Source organism: Charadrius vociferus, unplaced genomic scaffold, assembly GCF_000708025.1.
Source record: "Charadrius vociferus isolate BGI_N301 unplaced genomic scaffold, ASM70802v2 scaffold59, whole genome shotgun sequence".
Lineage (NCBI taxonomy): Eukaryota > Metazoa > Chordata > Aves > Charadriiformes > Charadriidae > Charadrius > Charadrius vociferus.
Window position 1 is genome coordinate 8,251,155 of NW_009661371.1, and position 15,520 is coordinate 8,266,674.

Below are 15,520 nucleotides of genomic sequence, written 5' to 3' on the forward strand. Positions count from 1 at the left end.
TGATGATCTTTGAGAAATGACAAACACAAGACTTTCTTTGGATAAAGAGCATGGAATCAAGGTGTGATCACATCTTGTCCTCCCACCCCAATCACGAAGTTTTCTGTTGATTTAACTATACAAGGCAAAGGAAGACTTGGCCTGAGTCTGTGAAACCTGATGTGTTAGTGTTATACTGAATGTGCAAAAAAGCATGTGTTCCTGGCACCTCATTGAGTTTAAAAATAGAATAACAACCAAACAAAAGGCATATAGGTAAGGGTTTTGAAAGCTTCATATGGACACAAAGATTTTGAACTGTTTTCCACTTCTATATTTTTCGCTCTTCTGTGCAAAAGTGAACAGTTGCTCTTCAGGGGACTCCAACTTTAGCCTGCCATCTGTTTCACACCAAGCAGACATAGTGTAAAGATACCACGACTAAAGAAACTCGTTTTTTAACCCTAACAGTGGCTGGATTTTGCACCAGCTCTGGTGCAGTGCACATTTGTACGGATAGGACATGCATATTCCAACCACCTGTACTGAAAGTGAAATACTTTCAGAATGATAACATAGAACTGATGAGAGACCAAGGAAGGGATGAGAAAGCATCATCTGGTTAAAAATCACTAAAGATTTATGTAAAAATTTCTCTATATAAAATGTTCTGTATTAACTGCTATGTTTTTTGTAACTTACAGTATTGTGACCTTAATATTTCTTCCCCAAAGCATGAAATACACTTGTTTTATTTGATACAAACTTCTCAGTCTTTTGTGCTTATTCAAATAGAAAATAACTCATTTTCTTTATACAGGTTAAAAAGCAGCTAAATGGAGTCTGAGCAGCTGTTTCATAGAGGCTACTATCGAAACAGTTACAACAGTATAACTAGTGCAAGCAGCGATGAGGAGCTTTTAGATGGAGCAGGTGTAATTATGGACTTTCAGACCTCTGAAGATGACAATCTGTTGGATGGTGATGCATCGATTGGTAAGTTAATGTTAATTGCAGCTGAAAAATTTCTCAGGGTTGTATTTTTGTGGGGTTTTGGTTTGGTTGTGTGTTGTTGTTTTGTTTTTTTTTTAATGAACCAACCCTTTTTCATAACTAATTAATGTTTCTATGGTTAATCTGTCCTTCAGAGGGATGCTTTAAACCTGAAAGGGGCTGAACAGTTTTCTGTATGCTTGCCTAACAGTTACATTGTATGGGGTGACTTCTGATATAAGGCAGATACTAATTTACTTCTGGCAAATGACAAACGTACTGTCAAATAGGGGAAAGATTTTGCAGCTACCTGGTCTTTCTTAGCTGCAGCAGGGTTTTGAAAGTCTCACTGTCTTCAGTATTTCTTTGGGGCAGAAATTAACGATCTCTGAACCATTACTTCTAGAGATAAATCTCTTCTGCTTGATTCAGCTTCAGATCTGTAAAAGTACCCTGGTTTCAGCTAGGAAAGGGTTAATTTTCTTTCTAGTGATTGCTGTGAAAAGAATCTCAATAATACCTATTGGTTTTAGTTGTTGCTAAGTGATATTTACACTATTCAAGGACTTTTTTCAGCTTCTCATAGAAGCATAAGCAAAGACAGAATGGCTGATGAAATATTCCATACTATAGATGTCATGCTCAATATATAAATGGGGGTTAGCCACGGGGTGGGAATCCACAATCACTGCTCCGGGCAGTGCCAATTCACTGGGTGGTGAGTGACCGGTGTCATTACTATTGTTGTTTTTGTTGTTGTTTTTCCTTTTCTGTTATTGTTTTTATTAAACTGCCTGTATGTCAACCCAAGAGGTGGGGTTTTTTCTCCCTTTCCCCCTCCCCACCCCCCTTCTTGTGGGGAGGAAAGCGGGTATATGGTATGAGCGAGCGGCTGCATGGTTCTAGTTGCCGGCTGGGGTTAAACCACAACAAAAAGAGAGGTAAAAAATTTTACAGGTAGAGGTGTTAAAAGCAACAGCACCGTATGAGTTGAAGTTTTGACAGGTGAAAAATTGCAAAGAAAACTTGTTACTGTGAGCACTGATAAAAGCACTGAAGTGATACAAAGAAGAAAGAACTGGGAAACTCTTTCTCTTTTTCTATTTTTTTTTTTTTTAATTATTGTTAACGAAGCAGTTAATGGAGTGAAAGCGTTAACATTGTCTCAGCAGTGGTCAAAGAGGGGAACAGAAGGAGGGAAAGAATGCAGTTTCTGTTTAAGATAGCAAACTTGGTTAAGTATATACTCTTGGCGCTTCTTCTTGTTTAAAATCAAACTCAGCCTTTTGAGTTTTCTTTTTTTATCATCCTTTTCTCCCCCATTAACATTCAGTCAACTTCTGTCCCTGCAGAGTCTTCCTTCATGCAATTTCCTTTTGCCAGACTTAACAATTGGATGTTAGCATTATACTAGATAGTTGTGTCACATCATCGTAAGCATCCTTCTCATCTGTATTCCTTGTATGTAATTAGATATGTTGTGAATGTGCAGTTATTTAACTTGTATACTAACGTAGGTTTTAAGAGCCAGGACCCCTTCAATCCACATAAAAATTCCTTCTGCCAAATTACTTAGAGAACACCAGAATGATGAAGTCAAGCGCTTGATAGTTAGGAAATGATTAAGTGAACAATTGGCTTCTGTGTGTAATACTTTGTTCTGAATATCTGGCACTTCTAATAAAGTGAGTACCTTGCATGTCTAACGTAATATTTGCAACCTGTACTGAAAGTCTGAAGCTACTCGTTATTGTTTACATAAATCCTCTCCATCGCTTTAAGGAGAAATAAGTTTGCAGTAAAATAAATAGTTTCAGAGCCAGTGTTCTGCCTCTTACTTCTTGTGAAATTAGATCTGTAAACTGAGTCCAAACGGATGTGGTGGTTGTTTTGTTTACACTGTCAAAGGCAATGCTAATTGCTACACATGCCAGCAGCCCCTATCTCATTGTAATGGCGAAGTATTAAAATGTGCATTAGAACATAAATATTAATGTATTTTCTTTCCTGGAGTTGAATTTTTTCCTGATGGTGTATCTGCTTGCCACAATTCTGGTCACTTGGTAAGAGACAGCACGGGTAATAAGCACTATTATTTTATTTAAGTGAACGGTGCTTTATGTGTGTCCCTGCATGGAAAATATTTTCTTGCACAGTAAATCATAGTAAATATCTTCGCAGTAGATCAGAATCTGGCGTAAATTTTCTTGTTAAGGTGGTAAGAACGTACTTCCAAAAAAGTTTTAAATAAGCTTACATGCAGGAGGTGAGTACCTGTGTTTCTCATTCCTTAGGTCTCCAAATGTGTAAGGTAGTTTTTCTGGTGTGTTTTTAATTCAGGAAATCACACTGACAAGACTGAGCAAGCACTTCTTGCTGGACTGCATGTGCCCTTTTTGTATTCCTCTAGCATCAACTGTTTTGTTTGTTTGTTTTTATTATTATTATTTAAATACTCTTATCCTTTAATTGTCTTTTAATGTATTTTTGATCTGCTGGGTCTGAGTACAGATGAATTCACCATACAGAATCTGTCCCACCTCCTGAGGAAGGGCAGGACCATCTTGGTAACTGGAAGATCCCGTGCTTCGCAACACTGGAGGGCCTCCAGAGCACAGTTTTGAGTGCAGAGGCATTAGGTCCAACTCTGTGCTTTAGCTGGTGAACCCTGCCAAACGTCAGGAGCCCTGTTTAAACATATAGTTTGTGTTTTAAGTCCGTAGGGCTGGAAGAATTTATGAGCCTGGTTTCTTAGCAACACAGACAAAATGGCAATAACGTATCTGTACTTAAAATGATTGCGGAAATAACGTAGTTAAATTGAAAGCTGCATAGCTGCAGAATATCAGCTTGCGGTACAAATGAGCACAGACGTGAACTTATCCAATCTGGGTAAGTCGCTATGGACAAGAGTATTCATCATAATTTTACAGTTTATGTAATAAAATATAGAATTACAGATTTTAAAAAATCAAGACCATGCAATGAAGAGAAAATGAAGGATTAAGAAATTATCTTTCTTTTTTTTCTTCTTTTTTTTTGACTAATGAAAATTGAACCATAAACTGCACATATATTATGCAGTTACAAATCTAAGAATATGGAATTTCTAAAGTAATTGTAGTCTTTCCCCTTCATTCAGAGGGCAGTAAGTTAATGGAAGAAATCTGCTCATTTTAGTAGGCTTGGTAAGTCCCTTGGCTGTCAGGACAGCAATTCTATAAAGCCAGCACAGTACTGCCATTCACATTACCACTCATACTTAAGCACTTAACTGAGGCTTACAAAGCCATTGAGGCCGTTATTCAGTGGTGAATATGCCTTCTGTTGAAAGCATGTGGAAATTGGATGATATTGGGAAAGAATACTAATGATATATACTACTTGTCTTGTGTGGGAAAATCTGTTATATTACATGAGACTAAACAAGCAAATGTTAACTAGAACCCGCTTTCAGAACGCCTTATCACCTAGACTTTTAAATATCTTTAATACGTAGTTAAAAGAGATTTGCCTTTTTAGTGTCACCTCTGATTTGCAATTTGAATGGTTTTGTGTAGTTCCATATGAGGGATTCGCCATTATGTTAAAAACAATGCTGTACAACAGTCTTGTTTCTCTTGACACCATCTGAAAGCATGTATGTTACCTGTCCTTCACTGTGTCATCTGAGAAGAATATAGAAATTGTGAATATGTGGTATTACATACTAAATACATATATATGTATAGTATTTATATGATAATTATTATTAGAGAGTATATCATACGTGTTCTCCAGTAGCTATTTTCTTTGCATAAATTTCAGACTCTTAGTGGCAGCATCATGGAGAACTAGTAGGTATCATGAAATTGTAAATTCTTTGAGTGTAGTGTATTTTGACATGCTGAATAATTAAATTGCTATGCGTGTGGGGGTTTGGATGGCTTGCACCAAAGCCCTGCCTCAAAGGGATGCTGCCTCTCAGCCTTGGTCAAAACTTGCTTTTGTTGCTTATCAAAAGTAATCTCTTTGTAGTACTGAAGTTAGTGTTTTTCCTTGTAGAACTGCTGCCTAATGAGAAGTACGGTGACATTATACTGATAACAGAGGTATCTGCCTCTTTATAGGGAGGATGTCTTAAAATGCTTGTATGTACAATGTACTTGCATATATGCAATCTCTGGAGATCACTTTCATCATGACTTATCTATGTTTTATTTTTAAACTGTTTGCCCTGCTTCTTGCCAGGTCAATTTGAACATGTTATATTTACCATTGAGAAGCTATCTGTTCTTTAATAGTTAAGTCATATAAGCTAATACTTACTGGTTTAAATTTTTTAGGAGGAGATCTATACTATTTAGTTTTAAAAAAAAAAGTTACACTAGGATAGTTTGTTCTCCATCGCTTTAACATGGGGAAAAAAGAATTCTTTCTAAACAGAAGTGAAATCTCCAGAATTGAAATATATTATCAGATTAATATTTTAACTAAGGAATATGAAGGAGAAAATGAAATGTCTAATCCATTCTTTTTCTCTCAGCAGCAGCTTGCCTCGCCTTTCTCTAAAGTTTGACACACGCATAATTCTTGGCTACTGGCTGGGCTTGAAGAGTGTAACAAGTCTCTTCAAAAGTTCAAACTTTTTCCTTTTATGACTCAGGGTTAGCCAACAACCAAGGTGAAACTGAGAGGTCTCCATAATTTTATTTTGAATTAAGGGCTGTTTATATGATGTAACTGCATCAGTTTTCACTATGTTTTTTATTTAAGTGTAGGGGAGGCTCAGCAGGAGGTGGATTTTTGTGATGTTGTCAGACTGCAATTTTTTCAAGGCACTGAGTGAAATCAGATGATTAAACCTTATTTGCAGTAAAAATGGTTTGCAAACAAATGAGATCATGGTGTTTACATCTCAAGGTACTTTGATCTGTCTGTGGGAGTCTGAGTCCTGAATGAGCCTGGCGTTCTTTTCAATAGCTATAGTGATTCCTGCTTCAGTTGAAGGAGCTTAGTTGCTTATATTGTGACTTCAGTGTGGAGACAGTTTACAGTCTGGCATATGGTGTTAGCATAAAATTGGCAATAGTTAACCTTAATCTGACAACCTGTAAACTGGTAATTCAAAAGCTGCTGCTACCGCCGCTACTATCTCCTTGCAGTGATAGCAGCACCACTAAAAGAAAAGAATATGCCAACAGGTCATGGTATAAAACACTGCAGTTCTCCTAAACTGTCCTTACACGAGTTGGAGTCCTTTACCTAAAGTGAGAAACCAAACCAATCAGTTTTCAGCACCCTAGATACCAACATTAAAAATACAATACGGTGAACTAATATTATGGCGTTATTTGAGGAACAGAATGTAATTTTCAGCAAATACAGGTGGTTTTATATAATAAAGACATTCATACCACATCAGAGGTTAATTGTTCAAGCAAGATCTAGACAATTATCTTTTCCAACAATACATGAATGTCCTTTCACATGTATGCTTGTTTAGCATATTGCAGTTTATAAAGAAAAGGAAGAATACAATGAAAAGAATAAAATAACTTATTTCCTGCATAAAGAACTTAAGTTCCTGTTATATACTTTATGTGTGGAAGTTGAATTAACAGATTCTTCCTGTTGTCCACAGCTGATATGAAGAAGGGTCTTCAAAGTCATTTTGCACCATTGCCATTGTTTGTGTTTTCTATCTATGGGGTATAAAACCGACTTGACTGAATAGTCATTATGACAGTTTGACATATCTCTTTCCGAAGTTACAGACAACCTATCTTCCAAGTTAGCAACATTTGCATGAAAGGGCTCATTGTTCTTCTTAAGTAAGGAATATATTTGCTCTCAAATGATGCCATACAAATTGAAGCGTGAGATAACGTGACTTGCTCTGATCACAAGGGCAAGCATGAGGCACAGCTAGTTTCTTTTGAATAGTTAAATTGTCAGTAACTGGTTATCATTTACCTTCTCTTTTTTGGATTGTAGCTGGAGCTGCCGACATTTTGCCTGTGCTGCATACTACTAATGCAGCTGAACACAGGTTATCTGACAATACGTAAACATGTTTTCTTCTACTTTTTTTGTTGGTAATGCATGAAGTTAATTTTGTCCATCTATCTGGAGCACAAGTTGTTATACATTATATTTACATGGACAACTGGGCTAGTTAACAAAGTTCTTTCAAGGATTTCAAAATTCCTGGCAGAAAACAAGAAAAAAAAAAAAAAGACTGGAAGTTTCCTAGGTTAAGGGGGAAAAAAATGTTTTATCTTAGTTATTGGATGTCATTATCGAATCAGTGAGTTGCACGTTTTTTAAATGTCTTTTGCATCTTACCTGTATATTGTGATAGTGATTTTTCTGAACACTGATCTGTTTGGTTTTTTTAACATGATTATTGTGCAAAATGAAAAATCACTTGATATTGTTTTAGTTGATCAGCCTGTAATGGTGTTACAGTATTAGTCTGGATTGGTGTGGCATTAGACTTTCTGAGGGACAGAAATTATGGCAGTGTGTATGTAGAGTTTTAGTAACCAATTAGTTTCTTGTTCTCTTAAATATTTAAAACCAAATTTTGACCATTTCAATTTCTCACAAATGCCATGGCCAGTTCTTTGACTACTTGTTTATAGGATACAAGAATTGTGTTGGTTTTAGAACTTAACCTTGCCAACAGTCCTTGAATGGTCTCACCAGTCTTTCCTGCCAAAGTTGTATTTACAAAATTGAGTTTCATCTTCCAAAGCACACAAGCATATGCATTTCCAGCCTGGTACTCTGGAAGAAGATGAATCATAATACTAGTAATTTGTTCTTTCCATCTTTCTGATATTATATAATCTTGTTGGTTTCCTTCTGCAGCTCTGCTGAAGTGCTTAAAGCGCACTGGCTTTGTTAATGGATGCTGCTGAGGCAGTTATTACTGACTTGACAGTCTGGCATAGTGTTATCATAAGTGTGTCCTTCTCCAGGCGTGCTGTATGAATAGTGTAAGGTGAAGAAATGAAAGCAGAGGAAATGTGATGGCATATATGTAGGTATGTCTGAAGCATACAATAAAATAATTACATCTAATACAACTTTAAAGTCTTTAGGTACTAAATAAACAATTTTCACTACAGCTTTAATAATATTTCATTTATTAATTTTACTTTTGATTTGTTCTCTCAATTCAGCCAACGGAGGCAGATACGATTTTAACCAAATTGATGTCAGGCTGCACTCTTGCTCTCCGCCTTTGAGACTGTACTTGCTTACCAGCTAATAAATACATTTTAAAGTGAAAGATTTTTGTATGCTTGCATTAGACAGAAATGTATTCTGGAAGACGTTATTATGATGTCCCTGAAACACAAGGACAGCTCTACTGGGTCAAACCACAAATTCACCTAGCTCAGCATCCTGTCTCTGCCAGGGGTCAAAAGTCAGTGCTTAAGCAAGAGTAAGAACGGGATGAGAAAGCGATAGTTCATCTGAGTACTTGTGCAGCAATTTTGTATGGCTGAGGGCCTCTTTTAACTGTGTGGTGGTAATTTTAAGTGTTTTAGTCCTTATCCCTGGAGTTTTCTTCCACTGACTCTTCCTTAAAGCAGTTCTTTAGGACCCACACCATCCTTTGGCAAGCTCGAACTGCTTAGCTACATTTTATGTGAAGAACCACCTTCTTTTCTTTATTTTGAACCTAAATCCAGGTATAAATACTGCTGAGAACAGCTGTAACTGCTGGAGTCTTGCCTAGGCTAACTCTGGCCTGTGTGTTAGCATGAACTGACACATGGACTTCCTTGTCACTCACCCTTGTACGGCATACATGCTTACACTCTTTTTTTTTTTGTTGATGTTGTTGTTGATAGTTGCAGCTGTGAAAAATCTTTCTGCTGATAGGTAGGGGTTTTAGCGGGTTCTTTCTGCTGATACGTAGGGGTTAAGGGGGTTCTTATTGAAGTGAAACTGCTGTTGATACAGAAAGGTTTGATATGAAACTAGGACAGGGTGACCTGAAACGAGGATGACTTGATTGTCTTGCCAAATACACATACTCCGATAAGGCCTGTCGTGCATTGGCCATATGCGTGTAGAAGGTAACAGGGATTAACACATAGATAGCATGGTGCTGTCACTGTGAAAGGTGGTAGTCCCTCTCCCGCTTCTAAGGAGAGAGGAAAGAATCATGGATTAAAATCCCAAGTTTCCCCCAGAAAAGAACTCCATCAGTGATTTTAATTACAGCAAATCAGTGAGCAGGTATATTTATAAATCCCCAGTGTGAGGTAACACACTGCTTATAGCTTACGTTTTGCTATACCTGTATACAATGTATACTCATTAGCAAAAGCTGCTTGTTGTCCTTGCCCTTGTCGATTGTAGCAGTCTTGATCCTCTAAAACAGTAACTATCTTGAGAGCTCTTTTATTGGAACAGATGATGAAAATTCATTTCCATTGCTACTTATTTTCCTCCTCAGTTATCTCTTTTCCAGGTTAAGGACTTCTGGTTTTCTCAGTTAGACCTTGCAACTATCTCATGCTTTGGATCCTTTTTAGTACCCCTTTCTGAAGTTTTTCTAGTATCTGTAACTTAAGGAGAGGGATCAGAACTTCATACAGCATTTGGAAAATGAGCACGTCATGGAAATAGAGTAGCAAGTCTCATTCTGAAAACTACTAAGTATTGAGCTCAGTTTCATGGCATTCAAATATGCCTGGCATAGTATAGTATTATCTATTATCAACATAGAAAATTACTGTTGACACTATGTTCACACAGCTTATGGAAAAGATGTAATATTCTGGAAGATAGAAAGTAAGCTTAATATATATGGCATATGTAGGAAGGAATATATGTTGGTGCTGTAATTTTATCCCCTGCACATATTTTTAACAGTAAGTTTAAAATAGTGGCCAAAAATGAACAACCCAAAAAAGAATAAGGGCAATCTAGCAGATAAAACCTATTTCCTTATATGCACTTAGGTAAGAGGAAAACCAGAATGATATCGGTAGCAGAGTTTTGGCTAGTCCTAGAAAAGAGAGAAGTAAACTTTAGGAATGCTGCTAAGTAAGCCAGGATCGCTTCCTACAAAGGATGCCAAATCTTTTTGTTGATGAGTTACAACTACAGTTTTAGCACATTGGAGTGTGAGGAAAGGACACGTATGCAAAGGTGAAAATGCAGCAGGACTTTCTTTCTTAGTAAAAGCCTACCCTGTAAAGAAAAAGAAGAGGAGAAAGAAAGAAAGTAGCTAAGAGTCTCTTAGAGAATCAGAGAAAGCAACTTGTTTGCAGAAGATAGCCTGCTTTTCTTTTCAAGTCCTTGCATGATAGCACAGCAAAAGTAGATATTTTTAATGCCAGTGTAAAGCTGACCAATTTAAAAAAAAAAAAAAAGGAAAAACCCCACCTCTCACAGCTGATAGCTATATGTAGTCTGTTGTTGTCAATGATTTTCTTCCAGCATCGTGTGCTCATAGATCAAGAAGAGCGTGATGGACAACCCCAGAAATAAGTGAAAACAAAACTGTAGAGAGTAGTCTTGCCTTCAGTGTTTTGGGCTTTGATAAGATGTCAAAGCAGTCTTTAGGGACCAAACATTTGGGTTTTTTGCAGTTTATTTTTGGTCTTAGGTGTTAATGTTGCATCATGGTTTCAATATTTCCTCTTTTTTCTGTCTATTTTTTTTTCTTCTCCTGCCCTGAAGTTTTGCATGGCAGTGGGGAGCATTTACTTGTATTTCACTGATTCGAAGTGAAGGTTCAGCTGCCCTGGGGGGAAGTCAGTCTCAGAATTGATTACACAAGATGCTTGTGGCTATATGACCTGTTCTACTGCATTCTGTTTGCTGGTTGGGTTTGCCTTCAATTACCATCTTCCTTGTCTGGACAGTGAGTAAAAGCACCATTGGAAGTTATACAGTACTGTAGAAGAATAATTCAAGAACCTGTGGTTGGCCAGTGAAGAAGCAAGCTTATTAGGCTAGATCCTGGAATATAAAGTGTTCTCTTCTGGGTGAAATGATTGTGAGCAAAATTAAGTAATTAATTTGTGGGAAAGAAACAATTATCAAAAAAGAAACTGTGATTAAGAAACTTTTTTTTTCTGTATAATAAAATCCAAATAGCAAAAAATATTACTGTATATTACTGCTAAGCATATTATTCGGGTTTTTTTTTGACTCCTGTATGTTTAAGCCCCATCTGCCTTGAACTACACAACAGTGTATGTTATTAATTTGTTTTCTTCTGCTATTATGTTATATTTGGTCTATTTTTTTTTCCTGTCATTGCCTGCCTGCCTCATTGAGGCTTTTGATGAGGTGGCAATGGAAACAGCTTAATGGAGTTTTCTGTATATAGCTTGATACACAACTGGGAGCATTTTGCTAATGCCACTGTGATCAAGCACAGAGTTCTATATACTGCTGATAAACGAATGAAGTTTGGGACTCCGTAATTTAAGGGGTTGGTTGTTTTTTTTTCCTGTGTATTAATTTGAAGTTATGTATAACTGAATTCTTTCCCTCTCTCTTTTTCCTTTTCTGTGATTACATCTTTGAGTTATTTCATCCTGGACTATGTCTGGGTACCGGAACTGGGAGAAGGGTGTTTGTCCTTCTTTTATCGTCTTTAGTGTTCCCATATCTGACTCTGTGTGACCCAGATGAGAAAGTTGTATGATCTTATGCAGAGTGAACAAAGTCAGACTGCAGGGGCTGTAAGATCAGTAAACTGAGACAAGTCAAGTATGAGGAGAAGTCAAACTGGTAGAGGAATTAGACTTGGCTTAATTTGGCAACATGGATTGAGAAAAGGGTAAATGAAAGAAGAAATTGGGGAAAAAAAAGGTAGGAGAATAAAGCTGGAAAGAAAAGGAATGGAGGGAAGAGGAATGGGACACAGTAGGTTTTGAGACATTTTGCGTGTTCTTTCAGCACCCTGTTGTAAATGGATGCTTTCATGCCCAACCTTCAACTGAGGGTGCATACGAGTTAGATTATTTTCAGGGTAGTTGGAGATGGTAGCTGTTTTGAGGAGCACTCTATTATGTAGCGTTTTTCAAGAGAACATTATCTTCTAGCTCTGCTGAAGAAGGTTTAGTTTTGAATTATAATAAGTAAGAAATGACAGTTAAGAGTCACCAGTCTTCTGCATCAGTCACACTAGCATTTGTAATTATCAGACACATTTTTGGCATCTCTTGTTACTTTAATGAAATCATTCAGCATCGCTAGTCTTACATTTGGAATCTCATAAAAAACGTGATTTTAATTTTCATTACCTGGTGCAATTAAATTACATATCCTATCACCAAGATAAACCAAGTAATTGAGGAAATTGAGAGAATATGTTTGGTTTATATGTAACAAGGTTCTTGGTGTCTTCCTTAAACCTAGCTTAATTTTTAATATGAAATAGTGGAATAGTGCTTCAGAATTAAGGTGTTTCCTCCAACATTGGGTTGTGATACTCCCCTTCTTTTCGTTGACCTTGTTATGTCACCTCAAAACACCTTTCTTGGGTGTGTCTGATTTTTCTAACCTCTGACTACTTCTTATATTTTCCCATACTTTATCTTGAATGTGTTTCTTCTCTCTCCCTAAAAGGGAGAAGATAAGGTGTGGAGGAAGGATTAAGGTATCTTTCTTCATTCTCAGTATGCTTTAAAAGTGTGTCACCCATATACGTTGTGATATTTCTAGAACAGTGGATTTAAAGCCCTTTTCTGCAAAAATATATGCATCTAAGTGATGGTTAACAACAGCGTGTGCCTGTTGAGAACAATGGGAACACTCAGATGTGTGAAGTTATTCAGGCATGGAGGATTTCTGGGATTGAGGCTGTAGCCTATAGTTACTATGGTGAAACCTCCTTGAAAGCAAGCTGCTGTACAAACCTGTTGTTTACATACCAGCTATTCTATGTACTAAATTGGCCATTTTAAGGGGTTCGCAGTTACCTCAAAGCAGGACATCAGTCATTGAAAATAAGATGTTGTGAAACGAAGTTTAGGCCTTACAACAAGTGTTCATAATGTATGTACTCCATAATACCCAAAATACCTAGTTACCTAGAGACACCATTTCACTAACTACAATTTTGGAATTTGCTGAACTTCACAACAGAAATCACTGTCATACTCTTAAATGTAGAATTATCAGGCAGTTACAGTAAGACTATTTCAAACCAGCTAGAAAAAGAGTAATTTCGAAAGATGAAATTGTATAGGCTTTTAGATACTAAAAGAAGACTGGCTTAACTAGGTCAGGTTAGCAGGCATAGTATCTTTCTCTCTTGCTTAAAAAAAACCAAACACAAACAAGAAACCACTTTTCATTGTATTATAGGAAGGGAAATGTACACAGTGGTAGGGTTATGAACAATGAGAACACAAGCTGCTGGTAATTGAGAAGGGAAAATGACTGTTGTGCTTTTTAAGGCTAGACAAAGAAAGGACTATTTGGCAGCCTGTCTATAAGCAGTGACCTTGGAAGAGCTGTTACAATTTAATATTAGGTAGACTCTTGAAATTTTATGTAGCAAGTATGAAGTTGTAGCTGTTTTACACTGCAGACTTCTTGTCGTTATTTTCCCTCATATCTAAAGTTTATCAGCTATGCCTCCAACTAGTTTACACCCTTTATCTTAAAGACTAAGTCGCTCTTGATGAAAAGGTGATTGTAGGAGGCTACTCTTCAGAAAGTATTTCCTTGTATAGATGACAGCAAATGGAGATGCCTCTTTAAATCAATAGGAGACACCAGTATTTTAGAACTGAGTATCTGTGGCTCAACGGTTCTTTTTGTCTTGGAGATAAGATAGTCTTTAAGGTTTTAAAATATATTTTGCTGTATGCTCATATGTGAGGTATTTTTCTTCCTTCATTCTCACTTGTTTTTCCATCTATAGAGATACGAGCATTTTCTCAACGTTTGCATTGGAGCCATATTTTAAAGATTTAATTTATTGACGGGTCTGTGAAGTAAATCCCAATATTTTTATGTCCTACTCTGTGCTCAAAAAAAGATCATTTACAGTATGCAGCTTGTAACATTGGCATTGGCTTAGAAAAGAAATAACTTTCTTAACATACTTGGAAAATTATTTAAGAAACTAATGCATTTGGCAACTAAAATAGTTGTTTGTCACACTTACAGAGATGAAAAGGCGTACATAATAAAATTAATTCCTTTCTTTGTCTCCTGTGTGAACAGAACTGCATGGCCTTGGTACTGCAGGCATGCAGTAGTCTCAACTTTGCCAAGTGTCCAAAAGTCTCACTAATTTCTCTGGGACCCCTCAGTTACGTAAATTGTTATGTTTGTGTGTATACACACACATATGTACAAGATGCATTGAAATGTTCCACTGAGGCAGTATGTCTAGTGACTTGCATATCCATTTTCAGCTCTTCAGGGCATTTATTTTACTTTTATGTGGTTTGACAAAAATGAATCTCTGCAACTTAAGTGATAGTGTAGTTAATGTATGACACGTTTTACTGAAGCAGAACACTTAAAATGACTGAGAATAATAGCTCAAGGAATGATAATTTTATGTTACCTGCTGGAGGGGAAAAAACGAAAAACAATATGCACATGTTATGTAAGTATTTCATTACAGATGAACTAACCATGGAAATCTCATGTAAAATGGTTTTCTTATCTGTAATTGCAAGATAGGACCAGTACAAGATCATCCAGTAAACATAAATTAATATGTGGATACAATATATCGTAACATCTGTTTTGGATGCAAGCAATAATGTAGTTGGTTTCCCATTTCTTGTCTTTAGATACTGATGATTGTTGAAGTGCTTGGGTTTTGCCAGAGCTGTAGGAGTCCCTGTTTGACAGTGTATCCCATGGATGCCTGGGTCAGCGTTGGCGTGGGTTGTTACCTGTTTTGAGGCTGTGACTTTTAAGGGACTGGGAGCATTTTGTCAATGTGTAGAGTAATTCAAGCTGAAGTACGGACTTGCGTTTATTACATTTGCTTTTTTCCCGCCCCAGAGCTTTTTGTTATAAATATGGATGTTATGAGGTTGTAATACCAGAATAATCCTCCAAAAAAAAAAAAAAAAAAAAATGGAGACACCAGACCATTTTGGTTAGATATGTAATTAAATTCTTTCTTTAATGTTTTTGATTACCTATGTTCAATGCTGACGTTCACTTCGGTAGAATCGGAAGTTCTACGCCGGGAGGGGGGATGTGTGTGCGACAGTGGGGGAAGCAAACCCGCCCCGGGGCAGAGCCCTCGGCTCTTAGCAGGTTCCAGGGTTCTTCCTCGCTGGTAACTATTTTGACGTTTGAAAAGGATAAAGAAAATTACTGGGAGACAGGCTTCCCCCCCCCCCCGCTGGTAGTACGTGACTTTGGATCTTTTATGTCCCTTCCAAATAAAACGTGGCGGTGGCTCTAGTTGAAAAAGTCTCTGCCGGTGCGGCTCCGGGGGGGGCGGAGGAAGTAAGTTCCGATCTCTTCCTCGCCTTCCAGCCCGCGCACGGCGGTGCAGCTTCGCCGTGTCAACGGCGCCGGCGGGCCCGCCGCCCCCCCCCAC

General features: G+C 37.3%; 1 protein-coding gene across 3 annotated transcripts in view; it reads left to right on the forward strand.

Annotated features, from left to right (window-relative positions):
- Positions 1–799: 799 nt before the first annotated feature.
- Positions 800–15,520, forward strand: part of CLCN3 (chloride channel, voltage-sensitive 3) — a 54,797-nt gene continuing 40,076 nt past the window's right edge. For 2 of the 3 annotated variants that reach the window (XM_009893737.1, XM_009893738.1), the window contains exon 1: positions 800–975. In XM_009893737.1, coding sequence (XP_009892039.1) covers positions 816–975 — 160 coding nt within the window. In that variant the 5' untranslated portion in view covers positions 800–815. The remainder of the gene's footprint in view (positions 976–15,520) is intronic. The other variant, XM_009893740.1, reaches the window with a different exon arrangement.